This window comes from Leptosomus discolor, chromosome 27, assembly GCF_034619465.1.
Source record: "Leptosomus discolor isolate bLepDis1 chromosome 27, bLepDis1.hap2, whole genome shotgun sequence".
In the NCBI taxonomy this organism is placed as follows: Eukaryota; Metazoa; Chordata; class Aves; order Leptosomiformes; family Leptosomidae; genus Leptosomus; species Leptosomus discolor.
In genome coordinates this window covers 807,478-825,104 of record NC_141417.1, presented here as the reverse complement: position 1 = coordinate 825,104, position 17,627 = coordinate 807,478, and the positions used below count along the sequence as shown (strand labels likewise).

At 71.1% G+C, this 17,627-nt stretch overlaps 3 protein-coding genes across 4 annotated transcripts; 1 reads left to right on the top strand and 2 right to left on the bottom strand.

Moving 5' to 3' along the window:
• Nucleotides 1-1,696: 1,696 nt before the first annotated feature.
• Nucleotides 1,697-3,557, top strand: WNT1 (Wnt family member 1). Its single transcript, XM_086478644.1, has 4 exons — nt 1,697-1,797; nt 2,096-2,349; nt 2,552-2,817; nt 3,069-3,557. The coding sequence occupies exons 1-4, from the start codon at nt 1,697-1,699 to the stop codon at nt 3,555-3,557; spliced, it is 1,110 nt and encodes a 369-aa protein (XP_086334770.1).
• Nucleotides 3,558-9,609: 6,052 nt separating this feature from the next.
• Nucleotides 9,610-10,935, bottom strand: DDN (dendrin). The gene is made up of 2 exons (XM_086478634.1): nt 10,766-10,935; nt 9,610-10,663 (listed from the first exon to the last, which is right to left on the bottom strand). The coding sequence occupies exons 1-2, from the start codon at nt 10,933-10,935 to the stop codon at nt 9,610-9,612; spliced, it is 1,224 nt and encodes a 407-aa protein (XP_086334760.1).
• A 1,406-nt stretch (nt 10,936-12,341) lies between these two features.
• PRKAG1 (protein kinase AMP-activated non-catalytic subunit gamma 1) lies at nt 12,342-15,127 on the bottom strand. 2 transcript variants are annotated; one of them, XM_086478653.1, is made up of 11 exons: nt 15,073-15,127; nt 14,613-14,716; nt 14,292-14,371; nt 14,153-14,213; nt 13,995-14,040; nt 13,806-13,860; nt 13,576-13,702; nt 13,081-13,246; nt 12,943-12,980; nt 12,683-12,829; nt 12,342-12,588 (listed from the first exon to the last, which is right to left on the bottom strand). In XM_086478653.1, exons 2-11 carry the CDS (start codon nt 14,682-14,684, stop codon nt 12,490-12,492), a joined length of 891 nt encoding a protein of 296 aa, XP_086334779.1. In that variant the 5' UTR covers nt 14,685-14,716; nt 15,073-15,127; the 3' UTR covers nt 12,342-12,489. The 2 variants fall into 2 exon arrangements, with proteins under 2 accessions (XP_086334779.1, XP_086334778.1); XM_086478652.1 differs by lacking the exon at nt 15,073-15,127 and having other exon boundaries at nt 14,153-14,212; nt 14,291-14,371; nt 14,613-14,710.
• Between the last annotated feature and the right edge of the window lie 2,500 nt (nt 15,128-17,627).

The window sequence follows — 17,627 nt, the reverse complement described above, 5'->3', positions numbered from 1 at the left end:
TGACGGGCCAGCGGGGCTAATCCGGCCCCGCATGACTGGTCCGGGGAAACCGCCGCGGGCGGATTACCTCCCCCGCACCCCGCCACAACGGGGGGGTGTCAGCTCAGCCCCGCACCGGGGAGTTCACATCCGCCCACCTCCCTCCGGGAGGGGGACAGCAGGGACAGACCCTCGTCCCCACCGAGACGCGTGTCAGCACCGGCCGTGACCACGGGCACGCAGGGCTGCCCACCCCCGGCCCCGGGCACCCCCCTGCCCTTCCCTCCATCATCTCCCTCCATCCCTCCCTCCGTCCCTCTCCCTCCGGTCCGTCCCTCCCACGCTCGGTGCCGGCCCCGGGGCAGGGGGAGGGGTGCGGGGCCGTGTCTCACCCACGGGGACTGCACACGCCGTGGGCGTCCAAGGGCACGTTGGCGGGGGGTCCCGGGGTGCAGGGGCCGGTGGTCGGGGCAGCCCGGTCCCGAGCGGCGAGAGGACGCGCCCGCCCCGTCGCGCCGGGCACGGACAGGGACAGGCGGCGGCCGGGACGGGAGAGGGGTCCGGGGGCTTCGGACCGGCACCGGCGACCGGCGCAACCCCGACGGTCCCGCGTCCCGGGGGTCTTCAAGCCCCCTCCCCCCAAACCCGGGGGTCCCACGACGGCGTCCCCAGGCTGTCCCGGCACTGTGGTCCCCTGTGCGTCCCGGGCTATCCCGGGACTTCGCCCCTCCCGTGCGCCCCTGTCTGTCCCGGGACTCTGCCCCGCCGTGCTGCCGGGGCTATCCCGGGAGATCCCGTCACTCCACTCCCCCGTGCGCCCCAGGCTGTGCCGGGAGATCCCGGGCTATCCCCGGCCCCCGCTCCCTCCCTGCGCCCGCAGCTGTCCCGGGCCATCCCGGACTATTCCGGGAGCTGCTCCTTCTTGCTTGCCCCGGAGCTGTCCCGGGCCGTGCCGGTGGAGCGTGTGCGCGGGGTGGCGGGGGAGGGCGGGGGGCGGCAGCCGCCCCCAAACACACACCCCACACCCCACCCCCCCCCGCCGGCCGCGCTCTGGGCACGGGGCCGGGGCGCAGCCACCCGCCGGGCTAATCCGGGCCGTGACGGACAGGCCCGGCGCCGCCGCTCCGGCCGCCCCATAAGAGGTGCCGCGGCTCCGCCGCTCCCCATTGTTAGGGCGAGGACGCGGGGAGGCCCCGCTCGGCGGGACCGGCCCATGGGGACCCTCCGCGCCGCCCCTATAAGAGGGAAGGGGCTGGAAGATGCTCCCGGGTGCTGAGCGCTGCGCACCCGCCGCGCCGCGCCGAGTCCAGCCGCGCCGCCTCCCCGGGGAGCCGCCGGGTACCGAGCAACCGGCACCGAGCACCGGCACCGGGCACCGCGCACGGACCCCCGGGCACCGGCACCGCGCACGGACCGCCCGACGCCGCGCTCCGGTGACCGGGCAGGGAGAGCCGGGCACCGCGCTCCCACCGCCTCGTCCTGGGCACCGGCTGCAGCCCGGTGCCGGTGCCGGTGCCGGTGCCGAGCCGCCCACCCGACGCTCCCCGCGTTATCCCCGCGGCCGCCCTCCCTCCTCGGAGCCGCCCGCCCTGCCCGCGCCCCGCGCGTCCGGAAACACGCGTGGATGTAGCGGCCGGGCCGGGGGCTCCGCGGCACCATAAATACCCCGGCGGCCGCTCGCCCGCGCACTCTGCCGGGGCCTCCCGGTGCCGGAGCCATGCGAGCCGCCGCGCTGGGGCTGGCGCTCCGGGCGCTCTGGGCTCTGGCCCTCTCCTCCCTCTCCAACACGCTGGCGGTCAACAACAGCGGGCGGTGGTGGTGAGTTCACCGGCACCGGGGCTGGGGCGGGGGGAACGGGGCCGGGCACCGGTACAGCAGCGGCTGCCCCGGACGCAGGGATGGGGTGTGCAGGTGTAGCCGCGGCCGTGGGGGAAACACACACACACACGGGGCTGCGACCCCCCGGGTGGGAGTTTGGCTGAAGAAGATGCTCCGGTGGCAGAGATGAGCCGGGTCAGCCCCCCCCCGCCCCCCACACAAGGGGAGGGGGTTGAGGTGGGGAGCAGGATGCCGGGGGGACACGACCCCTCCCCGGTGATCGCCGCCTGTGCCGCAGGGGCATCATCAACGTGGCCTCGTCCACCAACCTGCTGACGGACTCCAAGAACGTGCAGCTGGTGCTGGACCCCAGCCTGCAGCTGCTGAGCCGCAAGCAGCGCAAGCTGATCCGCCAGAACCCCGGCATCCTGCACAGCGTCAGCTCCGGCCTCCAGACCGCCATCAAGGAGTGCAAGTGGCAGTTCCGCAACCGCCGCTGGAACTGCCCCACCTCCCAGGGCCCCAACATCTTCGGCAAAATCGTCAACCGGGGTGAGGCGGCGCGGGGTTCCCCGGATCCCCCTCCGAGGCACCCCCGAGCCGGGATGCTTGGCAAAGCGCCCCTGGGTCACCGTGGGGCATCACCAGCCCCTCCAGCCCATCACCAGCCTGTCATGGCTGCGGGTTGGGGGTGCCGGCGGGTGCCCCCTCCTCGTGCCGGCAGCGCCCTGAGCGCCCCCGCTCTCCTCCGCAGGCTGCCGGGAGACGGCGTTCATCTTCGCCATCACCAGCGCCGGCGTGACACACTCGGTGGCCCGGTCCTGCTCGGAGGGTTCCATCGAGTCCTGCACCTGCGACTACCGGCGCCGCGGCCCCGGGGGGCCCGACTGGCACTGGGGGGGCTGCAGCGACAACATCGACTTCGGGCGCCTCTTTGGGAGGGAGTTTGTGGACTCCAGCGAGAAGGGCCGCGACCTGCGCTTCCTCATGAACCTGCACAACAACGAGGCCGGGCGCATGGTGAGGCCACAGGGGACCACGGGCAGCACCGGGGGGGGACGGGGATGGGCACAGCCACCGAGACCCCCAGCCTGTCCCTGCACGTGGGGTTGGGAACCATCAAAGAGGTGTTTCCCACCCAGCTTTGCGTGGGCTGAGCATGACGCGATGCCGTGGGAAAGCGGGGTGCGGGAGCACGGTGGTCCCCGGGAGGGTCCCAGGCTGCTCACGGCACCCCGCGTGTGTCCCCCCGCCCCACCACCGCCTTGCAGACGGTCTTCTCGGAGATGCGCCAGGAGTGCAAGTGCCACGGCATGTCGGGCTCCTGCACCGTCCGCACGTGCTGGATGCGGCTGCCCACCTTCCGCGCCGTGGGCGACGTCCTGAAGGACCGCTTCGACGGCGCCTCCCGCGTCATCTACGGCAACAAGGGCAGCAACCGGGCGTCGCGGGTGGAGCTGCACCACCTGGAGCCCGAGAACCCGGCCCACAAACCCCCCTCGCCCCACGACCTCGTCTACTTCGAGAAGTCGCCCAATTTCTGCACCTACAGCGGGAAGACGGGGACGGCGGGCACGGCCGGGCGCTTCTGCAACAGCTCCTCGCCGGGGCTGGACGGGTGCGAGCTGCTGTGCTGCGGGCGCGGGTACCGGACGCGCACCCAGCGCGTCACCGAGCGCTGCAACTGCACCTTCCACTGGTGCTGCCACGTCAGCTGCCTCAACTGCACCAACACGCAGGTGCTGCACGAGTGCCTGTGAGCCCCCGCGGACCCCCCCTGCCCAGCCCCGGAGGGGGTCTGCGCCACCCCCCATGACGGGTGCCCGGCTGGATGGAAGGCGCCCACGGGTGGGCGTGTGGCTGCGCCCTGGGGACCCACGTCCCGTCCCGTCCCGGGCAGAGCGGCCGCCCCGAGGCCAGCAGCCGGCCTGGGTGGGCTCGGTGCCACGCACCTTCCCGGCCGCCCCCTCGGCTGCTTCGGTTCCGTGGGGTCCCTTCCTCGCTGTAAATAAAATATTTATTGTGGACGGTTTGATGCCGCCCCCGCCCCCCCGCTTCGCTGGCCCCAGGCCCTGTTTTTTATAATTAAAGATAATAATAATAATTAATAATAATTAATAATAATAATAATAATGCTTTGTTACAGGTTTCACTGATAGCCTTTAGAGAAGAATAAAGGATATATTTTTATCAGTCCTGCCCCGATTCTTTTCTGGGGGGCCAGGGGAGGGAGGGGACGAGCTGGGGCGGGGAGTAATGTCCCCCCAACTGCGGGGCTGGGCAGCCGGCCCCCCGCCGTCCCCTGCTGTCCCCTGCTGCCAACGTCCATCCGCTCCATCTGTCCGTCCATCGCCTCTCCATCCACTCACCTCCCCACCCCGCGTCCATCAGTCCCTCCAGCCGCCCATGCATCCTTCTACTCCTCCACCCTCCCCTCCTCTCCGTCATCTCCTCCCCGCAGACCCTCTTCTTTCCCCTGCTGGGCCCGTCTCCAGCCCAGCCATCCCTGCCGCCGCTCCCGGCCGGGGCGTCCATCCCCATGGCCGGGGCGCCCATCACCATGGCACCTGGCCTGCGAGATCTCCGGCGCTGGAATTTGCCGGGGCGGTGGGGCTGGTGCCGCCGGGGCCGGGCGTTGGGAGCGGCCACAGGAGGTACAAGACAGCAGACAGGGAATGAGCATCGTCCATCACCGCTCCCGGCCGGGGCTGACGGCTCCCCTCGGCTCTGGGGGAGGAGGGGGCCGGGGAGGGCACCGAGGTTACTGGGGCCAGGGCCCGAGGGGCCAGGACCGGCCACCGGCCCCATACGCAGCCCCGCACCCGTGCGTGGGGTCCGGCTGCAGCCAGAGAAAGGCCGTGGCAAAGGTGGGGCACAGCTCCGCGGCTGGCAGGTGCCCCGCTGGCATCGGCATCCAGCCGGGATGGGCAGCCTGCGGGGAGGACACACACCCCCCCCCCCCGGGATGGGCATCCCACCAGGGTGGGCATCTCCCTGGGATGGGTTTTCCCCTGGGATAAGCATCCTGCAGCCATGGGCACAGCCCCAGGACGGGCACCCCCGGGAAGGGCATCCGCCTGGGATGGGTATCCCATTGGGATGGGTATCCCATCGGGGTGGGCATCCCCCTGGGACAGGCATCCCCCCCGGGATGGGTATCCCATCGGGGTGGGGGCCCACATACCCCCTCTGCACTGTAACTCCCAACCCTGGGACCTGGGCAGGGCGAAACGATGAGCTGCAGCCCGCTGTCCCCGTGTCCGGCACGGGGCAAACCACAGGACCACGGTGACATCCAGCCACGGGGAGCGGGCGGGGAGCTGTCCCTGCCTGGGGACCCCCCGGTCCCATCAGTGCCTGCCTGCGGTGGGGGTCCCCACAGCCCGGGCTGCCCCGTGGCCAGAGCCGGGATCCTCACGGGGCCCCTGGGGATCCGCAACATCAAAGGCTGCGGGATGACGCTGCCACCGCCCGAAATATCCCCCGGAGCCGATAGTGGAAAAGTTGATGTTTAGACCCAGAGGAAGGTGGGGAGGGGAAAAAACCCCAGGGGCCCCCGCTGTGCGTGCCAAGGTAAAAACACAGCCTGGCGTGGCGAAATAAAATAAAGAAATGCGAGAAAAAACGCCTGGAAAGGAACACAGCCCGAAATAACCCGCCGAGCATCTCCCGCCTGCCGGGAGTTATCTGCCTGCTAAATTCTGCACACGCACAGGACATGAAAATAGCCTGTTTTCCTGCGGTAGCGAGTCAGGAATATAGATAATGACATTCTTATAAGTCACCTCTGTTACTCAGCTTTTCCTGCGAGTCGGTGACCGCCGGGCACCTCGGGCAGCCGCGACCCCCGGGCGGGCAGGGGCACCCCGGGCGCGGGGCGGGCGGGCGGCTGCAGGGTGCAGACCTCCCCGGCTTGTACAAATACGCCCGGGCGCTGGAAATAGCTGCTGCCGAAGTGCCGGGGCCAGCGCGGGGACAGGGACAGGGCGGTCCTGCCTTCCGCCAGCCCCGTCACATCTGGGAAGTCGGGTCACAGCTGGATGGTGGCCGCAAGCTGGGCCTGCTGCGGGCTGGGGCACAGCGGGGGGGGCGGGGGGCTCTGCCCAGAGGTGTGGGACAGGGGGACAGGACAGCACAGGGGTGCAGGACAGAGGGACAGGACAGCACGCAGAGGTGTGGGACAGAGGGACGGTGTCATTCCCAGAGGTGCAGGGCAGAGGACAGAGGGATGGGACAGTGCCCAAAGTTTCAAGGCAGAAGGACAGGGTCGTTCCCAGAGGTGCAGGACAGGACAGGACAGCACACAGCAGTGCAGGACAGAAGGAGGGGACAGTCCCCAAAGTTTTGGGACAGAAGGACAAGGTCATTTCCAGGGGTGCAGGATGGAAGGACAGGACAGCACACAGAAGTGCAGGACAGAGGGACAGGACAGTGCCCAGAGGTGCAGGACAGAAGGACAGGACAGTGTACAGAAGCGCAGGACTGAGGTACGGGACAGTCCCTAAAGTTTCGGGACAGTCCCCAAAGTTTCGGGACAGAAGGACAGGATGTCACACAGAAGCGCAGGACAGAGGGACAGGACAGTGCCCAGAGGTGCAGGACAGAAGGACAGGACAGCACAGAGAAGTGCAGGACAGAGGGATGGGACGGTGCCCAAAGTTTCAGAACAGAAGGACGGGGTCATTCCCAGGGGTGCAGGACGGAAGGACAGGACAGCACCCAGGGGTGCAGGACAGAGGGACAGAGCCATGCCCAGCCGCACAGGCCTGCCGCTGGCACCAGCCCACCGGCAGGACCGTCCCCATCCCGTGCCCCGTTAACCGCCGGCAGCGGTGCAGCCCCGTCCCGGCTCCCCTCGCCTCCGGTCGGCGTGGGCCCACGTCCCGCCAGCGCCCGGCTTGTCCGGCCGCCCCCTCCCCGGCCGCCACATTCCTCCGGCGTGGGGCCAACGCGCCCAGCAACCGTGGCAGGCCTGGCCTCTAATCCCCGGGCATGCCAGCCCCGGGGGGACCGTCGCCGTCACCCACTCCTCGATAGGTGACCAATGCCCGAGACGAACAATTAGGGACAAAGCCGGAGCCGCCGGGGGCTAACGCCGGCCTTCACGGGTGCCTTGTGCGGCATTCGGCGGGTTTAATGAATTGTCCATCACTCCTTTCAGCTCCGCTCGCCCGGGCTGGATTAATCTGAGAAGCCGCAGTGGGGAAGGAGCCGCTAAGCCTGTATTTATTACTCTGCCATTGTAACTAATTGAGGTAATTATCTGTGACTCCAACCCCGCGCAACAATGCCGCCTTCCCCGCACCCCCCTTCCCACCGGCTCCTCCGCCGCGGCCTGGGAGAGCGGGCACCATGGCCGGCACCGCGCGGCCACCACCGCGCCTGGGGACGCGGGCCAGGGACCGGGCGGCCGCCGTGCTGCGGGGACGGGGTTGGCACGGTGGGACGGGGCTGCCCAGCTGGGGACGTGGCACCACGGCCGGGACCGCGTGGGCCGCGGTGTGGCCAACGCCACGGGCGCGCGGCGGCCACCGCTCGGTGGGGACGCACGTGGGGTCACGGCGCCGCCGGCGCGTGGGTCGCGGCTCTCCGGGGACGCCGCTGGCACCGGCACACGCGTGGCCGCGGCTCTCTGGGGACACGGCACCGGCACACGCGTGGCCACACCTCTCCGGGGACACGGCCAGCACCGGGGACACGCGTGGGTCGCAGCTCCTTGGGGACACCGGCACCCGCGTGGCCGGGGCCGTCCCCGGGTCCCCGCAGGGGCAGCGCCACGCGCAGGGCAGGGTCCCCCCGGCGTCCCCGCCGCTCCCGGGGCAGGACCCCCCCCGGTGCCCCCCGGTGCCGTCGGTCACCGGCTGCGCGGCGACATCTGGCGGCCGCGGACGGGACCGCGATCCGGCCCGCGGGCACCGGGACCGAACGGGACACCCCCCCCCGCCCCGGTGCCAGGCGTGGGGACCCCCGCGGCTGCGCCCCAACCCCCCCCTCCACACCCCGTGGGGGACCCCGGGGCGGCCCCGGGCTGCGGCGGGTCTCGGGGGGCGGCGGGAGGCGGGGGGGGCCCGGGGGGGGCGGCGCTGGCGCCAGCGCGGCCCGAATTAGAAGGTGATTTTCTCGGCGGGGAGCGGGAGGGGTTTGGGCAGGAGCTGAGCCCACGGAAAGGGCCGCGCCACCATCCCCCGCGTCTGGGACACCCCGGGCCACACCGGGCAGCGTGCCCGGCCGTGCCGAGCCGGGTCGGGCCATGCCGAGCCGGGCTGTGCCGCACCGAGCTGATGCGGGCTGTGCCGAGCCGTGCCAGGCTGTGCTGTGCCATGCCGACCCACGCCAGGCTGTGCCAAACCGTGCCAGGCTTTGCTGAGCCATGCTAGGCTGTGTAGTGTCATGTCGAGCCATGTCAGGCTGTGCCGAGCTGTGCCAGGCTGTGCCAAGCCATGCCAGGACGTGTTGTGCCATGCCGAGCCACGCCAGGCTCTGCCGAACCGTGCCAGGCTGTGTTGTGCCACGCTGAGCCGTCCCAGGCTGTGCCAAGCTGTACCAGGCTATGCAAGGTTGCTCCAAGATGTGCCGAGCCATACCGGGTCATACCAAGTCATGCCAGGCAGCGCTGAGCTGTGCTGACCCGTGCCAGGCTGCGTTGCACCATGCCGAGCCGTGCCTGGCTGTACCAGCCTGTGCCAGGTTGTGCCAAGGTGTGCCGAGCCATACCGGGTCATACCAAGATATGCCAGGCAGCGCTGAGCTGTGCCAAGCAGTGCCAGGCTGTGCCAAGCCGTGCCAATCTGCACAAAGCTGTGCTGTGCCACGGCAGGCTGTGCCAGACCATACTGTGCCAGGCCAGACCATACTGTGCCAGGCCAGGCCACACCGAGCCATGCCAGGCCGTGCCAACCATACCATGCCACGCCAGGCCCCGGGGCAGCCAGGGCAGGACCGCAGCCGTGCTGCAGTGGGCCGAGGTCACCGTCACGGCTCAGGTCAGGCCCGGGTGTGGGACCCCGGTGCTGTGCCGGGCACCCGAGGCCACACGCCGGGACGGGGGACGCGTGGGGTGACGTGGTCCCAGGGGTGCGGGAGGCCCTGGGTGCCCGGGTCCCCCCGCTGCGCCGGCTGCCCCGCGCCGTGACCTCCCGGCCGGTGTCACCGGGATAATGACAGGGTCGCGCAGGGGGGCGGGGGAGGAGCCGGTTTTAAATAACGTGCAAATTGGACACGTTATTTGTGCGGTTTCCTCTCGCCGTGGGGATCCTCCCCCCCCCCCCCGCAGCGTGACTAAGAGCTGGCGGCCGTTCGGGGGGGGGGACATGACACGGTCCCCGCTGGTGACTCACCCGGGGTCCCCCCCCGGCTGTGACGTGGGGCCAGTGGCCATGGGCCAGGCCGGCCACGCTCACCTACCTACTCATTACGGGGGACCCGGGGTGGGGGCCGGTGTGTCCCACCCGTACCGTGACGCTGCCCGTCGGGACACCCCGGGGCCTCCAACTGACCCCAGGACCACGGTGGGGGTGTCCAGATGCCCAGATCCTCGCTGGGGTGGGGGGCAGAGCCCAGGGGTGCAGGGGAGGGTGAGGGGACCCAGGGAGGGCGACGGGCCCCGTTGGGGGCCAGAATCCCCCCCCCCAGCCGCGCACACACGAGGGGCGGAGGCGGCACAGCAGGATCCCGCAGCCTTTATTGGGGTCAGCCTGTGGGAACCGCAGCCCTGCCCCCCCGAGGGCCACACCCTTCCAAGCCCCGCCCCACCTGCACCACACCCCGCCAAGCCCCACCCCACGGGTGACACACCCCCGTAGGCTCCACCCCTCAGGCCCGGGTGGGGCTGGCGGCCCCCGGGGGGGCTCCGGTGCTCTCCAGGCTGCTGCTGCTGCTGCTGTAGGCGCGGGCGTCGCGGCAGTGCCGCCACCGGGACCCCCCCGCGCCCCCCTCGGCCTCCGAGTCGGAGTCGGGCGCCGTGTGCCGGCGGATGCGGGACACGGCCTCGCGCAGGGCCTGGGCGTACAGCACCGGCCGCCGCGGCGGGGGGCGGCTCCGGGGACCCCCGCAGCCCCCCGGGCTCCGCCAAGGACTGCGCGGGCTGCCGGGGGGCTCCCGGGGGGGCGAGGGTGCCGCCGGGGGGGTGGCAGCCGTGGGGACCGCAGGAGGGCTGCGCGGGGCGGGGGCGGTGGGCCCCGGGGACCCCCCGGTATAGCGAACCTGCTGCCGCTGGGGCGGGGGGACGTACTGGGCCCGGACCACCACGCGGGTGGCGTCGATAAGGACGTGCCCCCCCGTCCCCCGCCGCCCTCTGCCGCGCCCCGGGGCCCGATCCCGGCCGGCCGCCGTGCGGGGCAGCGTCTGGCTGTGCCGGGGGGTGCCAGGCCCCCCCGGGGACATCGGCATCCCGCGGGGCCGCCGGTGCCCAGCCTCGGTGGCCGCCCGGGGCAGCGTGTGGCTCCAGCCCCCGGTCCCAGCCGCGTGGCCCCGGGGTGCCGGTGGGGGGCTGCGCGGTCCCCGGGGGGGTCGGAGCTGCAGGGTACGGTGGGGACCGTCGTAGGCGGGGGGTGAGACGTAAGGGGGGGGCGCTCCACGGTGGGGGTGGGCTGCCTGCACCCGCTGCATGTGGGCCTCGTAGCTGGGGGGGCCGAGCCTGCCCCCCGGCAGCGGGGGACGGGGAGCACACGGCAGATGCCGGCCCCGGGATCCGCTGCCCGCCGTCCCCTCGGGTTGTCCCGGGGGGCAGCGGGTTGGGGGTCCCCAGGGCCAGGTCTCACGTCCCGGGGGGGTCGGGGTGGCGAAGTCCTGCAGGCATCGGGGGGGAGCGGGGGGCACCGGGGGCCAGGGGGGGGCCAGCTCCGCCACGAGGCGCTTCTCCAGGTACCTGCAAGACAGAGAGGGGGGGGCGTTGAGGGGGGCGAGGGCCGCCTGGGCGGGGGGCCAGGGCGTGGGATGACCCCCCCACCCCCCCAGGTTCCCCACTCACGCGTACTCCCCGGCGATGCGGCGGTAGGTCCAGGGGGGCGCGGGCCGGCACCCCGCGGCCATGCCGGCGCCCGGGCTGCAACACGCCACCGTGTCGATCTCCACCAGCAGCACCTTGGTCCGCTCGCAGATCCGCAGGCGCCCCGCGCCCCGCTCCGCGCCCCCCAGCATGGCCCCGCGGGACCGGGGGGTCCCCGCCGCGGGGGGATGGGGGGGGCTGGGGGGGTCCCCCCGCAGCCACGCGCTCGCCGGAGCTTCGCCGGAGCCACGCGCCCGCCCGCACACGCGCGCCGCCACCTGCCGCCGCACGTGCGGCCCCGGGGACCCCCGTGCCCTGCCCGGTGGCACCGCCAGGCCGACGGCCGCGGGGTACGGGGACCCCCCCCTCCCCTCCTCCCTCCCCTGGGCAGCCCCGGTGAGCGGGAGCCCGGCACGCCGCAAGGACCCCACCGGCCGTCCCGGGGGTGCGTCGTCTGTGTGTGTCCCCCCCCCAGGGATCCCTTCCCCCCCTGCGCCAAAGCGAGGCGATGCCGGGTTTGGCACCGAGCGCTGCAGCCCACGCGGGCTCCGAGCGGAGCTTAGCAACCCTCCGGCGGCAGCATGGCAACGGCACCGGCACCGGCACCAGCCCCCGGGACGGCACCGGGGCCCCCCCCCCCAGAACCCGCCGCCCCAGCTCTCACCTCGCACGGCCGCACCGGAGCCTGTACCGGACCCCAGCAGCGGCGGGAGCCGGTGGTGGCGGTGGCCACGTCTCGGCCTCCCCCCCGGCCGGGAATGTGCCACGCTCAGCACGGCCGGGCTTCACGCCTCCCCCGAGCGGCACCGGCAGCGAACCCAGGCTGCGGGGCTGCCGGCGACCCCCACCAGCATCCCACGGGGACCCCGGCATCCCGGCCCCCCGCCGGCGCTGCCCTCCGGCCTCCCCAAACCCCTGCCCCGACACCCCCTGCTCACCAGCGGGAGGGTCCCCACGTCCCACTGGGTCCCCGTCCCGTCCCCAATCCCGGCTTTTTAGAAAAGCCACAGGCGGAACAAACAGGGATTTAGGGTCTGGGCGAGCTCAGCAGATTCCCCCTCTCCGGCAGCGGGAGCCGAACCCCCTCTCCGGGCGCCCCCTCCCTCGGCACCGGCGGCCGGTGCCCCCCGCATGCCCCGCGGCGAGGCCGGGTTCGTGCCAGGTCCGTGTTTATTTGCCGTTTCTCCCCGCGCACGACGCGGCGGCGGGGGCAGACGTGGCCCCCGGTGGGGAGCACGGCCGGGGTGGGGGGGCCCGGGGGGGGGCGCAGGGTGGGCACCCCGGGCCGGACGGAGCCCCGAGCGTGGATGGTGAAAACCCAACTCGGTGAAACCCCCACGGTGGGGGGGGGGGGGGACACGTTGGGGTGAAGGGGACGAGGGTCTGCAGGGGGAGCAGCCCCGGCCTGGAGGTGGCTGAACCTCGGCCCGGCACCCCGGGGGCTGCCCCCAGCCCCCCACTAGCCCGACCGACACGGCCTCGGGGTGCAGGGGGGTGGCGTGGAGGGGGGGGGTGTCACGGGCTCTCCCCACCCGGGGAAGGGCTGGGGCGATGTGGGGCTGCCCCACGGCCGGAGGTTATTGCTGGATGCTGCTGGTGACGGGGGTCCCCACCCCGGGCATCCCCACCAGCCCGGGGGGGGGTCACAGTGTGGCAGGAGAGCAGGGTGGGGGCACTGGGAGGGGTGGCACCCCCCCCCCGCCACCTCAGGGGCCCTGCGGGAGGACCAGGGCCTGCAGGATGTCCGAGAGAGAGACGATCCCCTTGACCACGTCGCTCTCGTCCACCACCACCAGCCGGTGAACCTGGGGCGGGAGGGACACAGGGAGGGGCTGAGGCCGGGCGTGGGGACCCCGGCCACCCCCCCTGCCCGTCACCGTCACCCCCGGGGATCGTTACCTCGGCCTCCACCAGGCGGTTGATGATGGTTTCCAGCGTCTCGTGCTTGTAACACTTGAGGACGCCCTCGAAGTAGTGGGAGCGGTGCTGCAGCGCCCGCGTCACCGTCACGTCCAGGTTGTTGTAGGTCTTCTCGGCCGCCAGGTTCTGCGCCAGGGAGAGGCGTTGGGGACGCAGCCGGGCCCCGCGGGACCCCCCACCGCCCCCCCCTGCCCAGGCTTCGCCCCCTCCCCACCTCCGAACCCCGCCGCAGTACTCACAATAACGTCAAATTTGGAGTAGATGTCCACCACCCGCCCTAGGAGGGGAGGGAAAGGGCTGTGAGAGGGGGCTGGGGGGCTGGGGGGGGCCGTGGACCCCGAGCCGGCGGTTTGGGGACAGCCAGGCGCCGCCCTCACCCGAATCATCGACGACGGGCAGAGCGGAGACGCGGTGCTGCACGAAGATGCCCAGCGCCACGTAGATGGGGGTGCTGGTCCGCACCAGGGCGATGTTGCTGTAGGTGCCGATCTGCAGCTCCTCCAGCGTCTTGGCCATGAACTCGGGCTTGGGGACCTCCGCTATCTACAGGGGACGGGGAGGGGGGACAGTGCTGACGCTGGCTCGGCCTGCGGCGCCCCAGGCCCCGCGGTGCTGCCGGCTCCGGCCGCTCCCCGGCTGGTAGGGGGGGGCCTGGGCCGCGGTCCTAGGAGTGAAAGCGAGAGAGCGCTGGGTGCGGAGCGGGGTCTGGGGGACCCCCCGGCAGAGGCAGCGCTGGCAGGGGCGGCAGAGACCCCTGGGGGCCCTCCAGCACCCACCCCAGTGCCCCGGAGCCGGCGGTACCTGGCAGAGCCTGGGCCCAGCCCGTCTCAGGGCGGCCCCCGCCGCCGCCGCGGGGCAGGGACGGGACTTACGAAGAGTTTGAGGAACTTGAGGATGCGTTTGTGGGTGAGGATGTAGAGCGTGTTGCCCGAGTCGGGGTCGATGACGGGCAAGCGGTGGATCTTGTTCCGGATCAGGGAGGAGACGGCGTCGAAGAGGCTGCGGGGCAGAAGGGGAAATTCGGGGCTCGCCCAGACCCCGCCCTCGCACCCCAGGGCGCCGCCGCCAGCCGTGCCCCCCCCCCCCCGCAGCACGGGGGTACCTGGCGTTGGGGGAGATGCAGACCAGCGGCTTGAAGGAGTCCTGCAGATAGACCTCTGCGGGGAGAGGAGAGGCTGAGGGGACCGGCAGTGCCGCGGGCAGGCGGGGTGCAGAGCCGCAGGGGGGGGCTCTGGGCCCACCGGGCAGAGGCCTGGGAGGGCGGGGGGCGGGCGGCAGCGCTCCCTCTCACCTCTCCACGTCTCGATTTTGTGCTCCTCCAGCTCGTAGATCTGCACCTGGGCGCCAGGAGGGAGACGGGGATCGACCGTGGCCGCGCGCGGGGCGGGGAGAGGCCGGACCCCGCGTTCCCCGCGGGGGCGAGCCCCGCGCAGGCGCCCCGGTCCTTACCATGGGTGACTTGTAGTAGCGGTGCAGGATGTTGATGAAGTCGGTGATGGTCAGCATGCCTGGGGGGACGGGCAGGGTGAGCGGGGTCCCGCCAGCTGCCGAGCCCCCCGGGACCCCCCCTGCCCCGCTCGCTCACACCACGAAGCTTTGCTTCTTGCTGTCCCAGAGCGGGGCAGCCCGGACGCCGTTGGTGACCAGCGCGAAGAAAGCCTTCTTCACCTGCAGCCGGGGACACGGGGGACGTCACGGGAGGGACAGGGCATCCTGCGGGGAAGCAGGGACCCTCCCCCCACCCCCGGCAGCCCAAGTCCCTCCATGCCGGTTTGCGAGACCTTTACGGGGTGGGTGAACAGCCCTGGGATCAGCCCCCGGCCCCAAACCTGCCTCCTGGTCCCAGTTAACCCCCCCCCCAGGCTCCAGCCTGAGCCCTGGCCTGTGGCCCGCCCCGGCCCCAGCCCACCTGCAGGGAAGTGTCAAAGACGACCAGTTTGGAGCTGGTGGGGATCAGGTCGTAGCAGCGGTGGGACTTCATGAAGGTTGTGTAGGCGCCGCGGTGGGGCTCCCCTGGGGATGGGCAGCGTGAGGCGCCTGCCAGCAGCGAGGAGACACCCCAAACCCCGGGACACCCCACCCTAGGTCCCCCCCCAAATCCTGGGACTTCCCACCCCAGGGCCCCAGAACACCCCAAACCCTAGGAAATTCACCCCCAGGGCTCCGGTACATCCCAAATGCCGGGACACCCTACCTCGAAGCCCCGGAACACCCCAAACCCCGGGACCCCTCTACCCCGGAACACCCCAAAGCCCAGGACAGGGACCCCCAAGGCCGCTGCAGACACCCGGACCTACGCGACCCCTCCCCCCCCGGCCCCCCTCCCCCCCCCCGCACTCTTGAACCCCCCCAGACGCTCCCGGTATCACCTTCCAGCCCCGGGGGGCTCAGCTCCGCCGGGCTCTCTGCGGCCGGACCGGGGCCGGGGCCGGGATCCTGCGGACAGACGCGGGTCGGGCCGGGCCACACCGCGGCCCCCGGTCCCGTGCACCCCCCGGCCTTGCTCCCACCCCCGCCCGGTTCCCCCCCAGCCCCAGCCCCCCCATGTCCACCCTCCCGTCCTCGCTGTCAACCCCCCCGCCCCACCTCCATGGCCCCGGGTTCGTCCCGCCGCTGCCGCCACTACCCCCCCACTTCCGCCCGGCGTCTGACACCTACTTCCGCCAGCACTGCCCACGTGACCGGAAGAGCGCGCCCCGCGTGACTTATGACCGTAGGGCGACCTTTCCCCTCCCGCCGGGTCACGGCGCGTTTTGGGGGGACGGGACACACGGACGCAGGACAGGGGGTCCCCCAGGGCGGGGGGGGGGGGGGGGGGGGAGAGACACAAGATAGGGGTGTGTCCCGGGGGGGCGGGGCGACAGGACACGGGGTCCCTGGCGGGGGGGGGTGGGGGGAGGTGACACCTCAGGGTGCCCCGGGGGAGGGTCACCGGCTCGGCGGGGGGGGGGACACGGACACACGGCGGGGACCCCAACCCCGAGGGGCACAGAGACACCTCCCCCCCCCCCCGGAAAGATCGGGACGGGGTTTGAGGGGGGGGGACACACGGGACATGGGGGGGACACCCCCCCGCGCCAGGCCAGGCCCCGGCTGCGCTCGCCTAAACCCGCAGGGAAGGGCGGCCCCTGCGCTCCCCCAGCCCCCCCCCCCCCCCCCCAAGACCCCCCCACCCCCCCCAGGGAGGGAGGCAGCGGCCCGGCTTCTCACGCGCTTTATTTTAAAATAACATCCAGTGGTTTCGGTATTGGTAAAAACGGGATTTCTACACGCCCCGGCTATGTACAGCTCTGAAAGTTAAATTTCTCGTATATTTTCTGTTAAAACTTTCTCATCCCCCACCCCCACTCTCACTTTCTTGTCTTTTTTTTTTTTTTTTTTTGTTTGGTTGGGTTTTTTTCCTTCCTTTTTTTTTTTTTTAAAGACTTTTTTTTTTTTTTTTTTTTTTTTTTTTTTTTACCTTAAACCTTTTTGCAGCTTTTGACGAGTTGCGGAAGCAGCTTTAAAGATCGCCCCGGCCCCCCCCCTGCCACGCCGGAATTTGGGGAAAGGGGGGGGGGGGGGGGCGGGGGGGCTGTGTCTGTGGGGACACACACACACACACACACAACACACCGACCCCCTTCAGCCCCTTCCCCACCCCCCTGGGGACTCCCCCACACCCCGCGCCGTGTTTGTGCGTTAAGAGATCCCGGCTCCTCCCCCCCCCCCCCCCACCCCGAGCATCGCGGCGGGGCCCGGGGAGGGAGGGGGGGGGGGGGGGGCAGGCGGTGACCCCTGGGGGGCTGGAGGGGGGGCCCCCGGTGTGTAATGCCCACTCGCTGCTTCGCTCTCCGAGGCCGCCCCTGCCTGGCAGGAGGCTCCAGGTCACACCCCCCCCCCCAATACACACACCCCCCTCAGAGACTGGGTTTCAAAATGCCACGGCCCCCCCTTGCCCCTGCACCCCAAATCTCAGCCCAGCAGAGCACAAAGAGCCCCCCCCCCCATCTAGTATATACAACATAAGGTATAAATAGATAAATAACCTCCCCCCCCCCCCACTGTGCCGACGGCGGCCGCATCCAGCCCCAGCCCTGGGTGCTGGGGGGAAGTAGGGGGGACCCCCCCAGCCCCCCTCCCCCAGAGCTGGGGGAGGAGGTCTGCCCCCCCCCCCCCCCCCCCGCCCCCGCCCCTCCATTCCCGCCTCACCCCTTGGCACGTCACAGGGCTGGGACCTCCCGGGGTGGGGACGAGGGCAGGGGTGACACACGCACCCCCCCCCCACTCCTCACAGCACCCCAGGGACCTTCTGCAGCCACGGCCTGAGGAGGGGGAGGGGGGCGAGGGGGGGGGGGCACATTCCCTGGAGCCCCTGGGAGAGGGGCTGGCTCTGATGGGGGGAGGCTCTGCCCAAGGGGGGGGGGGGGGGGGTAGCGGGGGCTCACATTTAAAAACAACAACAAAAAAAGAAAAAAAAAAAAAGAAAAGGAAAAAAAAAAAAACCTCTAACACTTAAAATGAGGTAGGTTTGGGTGCAGAAGCTCCTTGTGTCTGTCGGGGGGCCCTCGCCGCAGGCGCCTCCTCCCGCGCCGCCGCGCTCCGGGGGTCTCGTCCACACGCACAAACAAAAAGAGATCAAGAGGAACCGAGCGAGCTCTGGCCGCCGCGGGCGCGACGGGGCAGAGCCCGGATTGTCGAGCTCAAGGAGTCTGTGTTACCTTGGTAATTAGCGAGCAAATATTATTAGTTTTGTTTCTCTAAAAAAAAAAAAAAAAAAAAAAAAATAATAATAATAATAATATTAATCATCCAAGCCGGCTCCGAACTCGCTCCGGCTCCGCTGGGACCGCTCTGCTCCCCCGTGGCTCCCCCACGAGGGAGGCGGGCGGTGGGTGGTTGGTGGTGGTGGTGGTGAGGGGGGGTCTCGCTGGACACCCCCCCC

Bases quoted from the DNA above. Each gene is read 5' to 3' on its own strand.
- WNT1 (XM_086478644.1), top strand. From the start codon at position 1,697: ATGCGAGCCGCCGCGCTGGGGCTGGCGCTCCGGGCGCTCTGGGCTCTG. The intron at 1,798-2,095 runs GTGAGTTCACCG...CCTGTGCCGCAG, and splicing joins AACAACAGCGGGCGGTGGTG to GGGCATCATCAACGTGGCCT. The intron at 2,350-2,551 runs GTGAGGCGGCGC...TCTCCTCCGCAG, and splicing joins CGGCAAAATCGTCAACCGGG to GCTGCCGGGAGACGGCGTTC.
- PRKAG1 (XM_086478653.1), bottom strand. From the start codon at position 14,684: ATGAAGTCCCACCGCTGCTACGACCTGATCCCCACCAGCTCCAAACTG. The intron at 14,372-14,612 runs GTGGGCTGGGGC...CCCCGGCTGCAG, and splicing joins TCTTTGACACTTCCCTGCAG to GTGAAGAAGGCTTTCTTCGC. The intron at 12,589-12,682 runs GTAACGATCCCC...CTCCCGCCCCAG, and splicing joins ACCGCCTGGTGGAGGCCGAG to GTTCACCGGCTGGTGGTGGT.
- DDN (XM_086478634.1), bottom strand. From the start codon at position 10,935: ATGCTGGGGGGCGCGGAGCGGGGCGCGGGGCGCCTGCGGATCTGCGAG. The intron at 10,664-10,765 runs GTGAGTGGGGAA...TCTGTCTTGCAG, and splicing joins CGCATCGCCGGGGAGTACGC to GTACCTGGAGAAGCGCCTCG.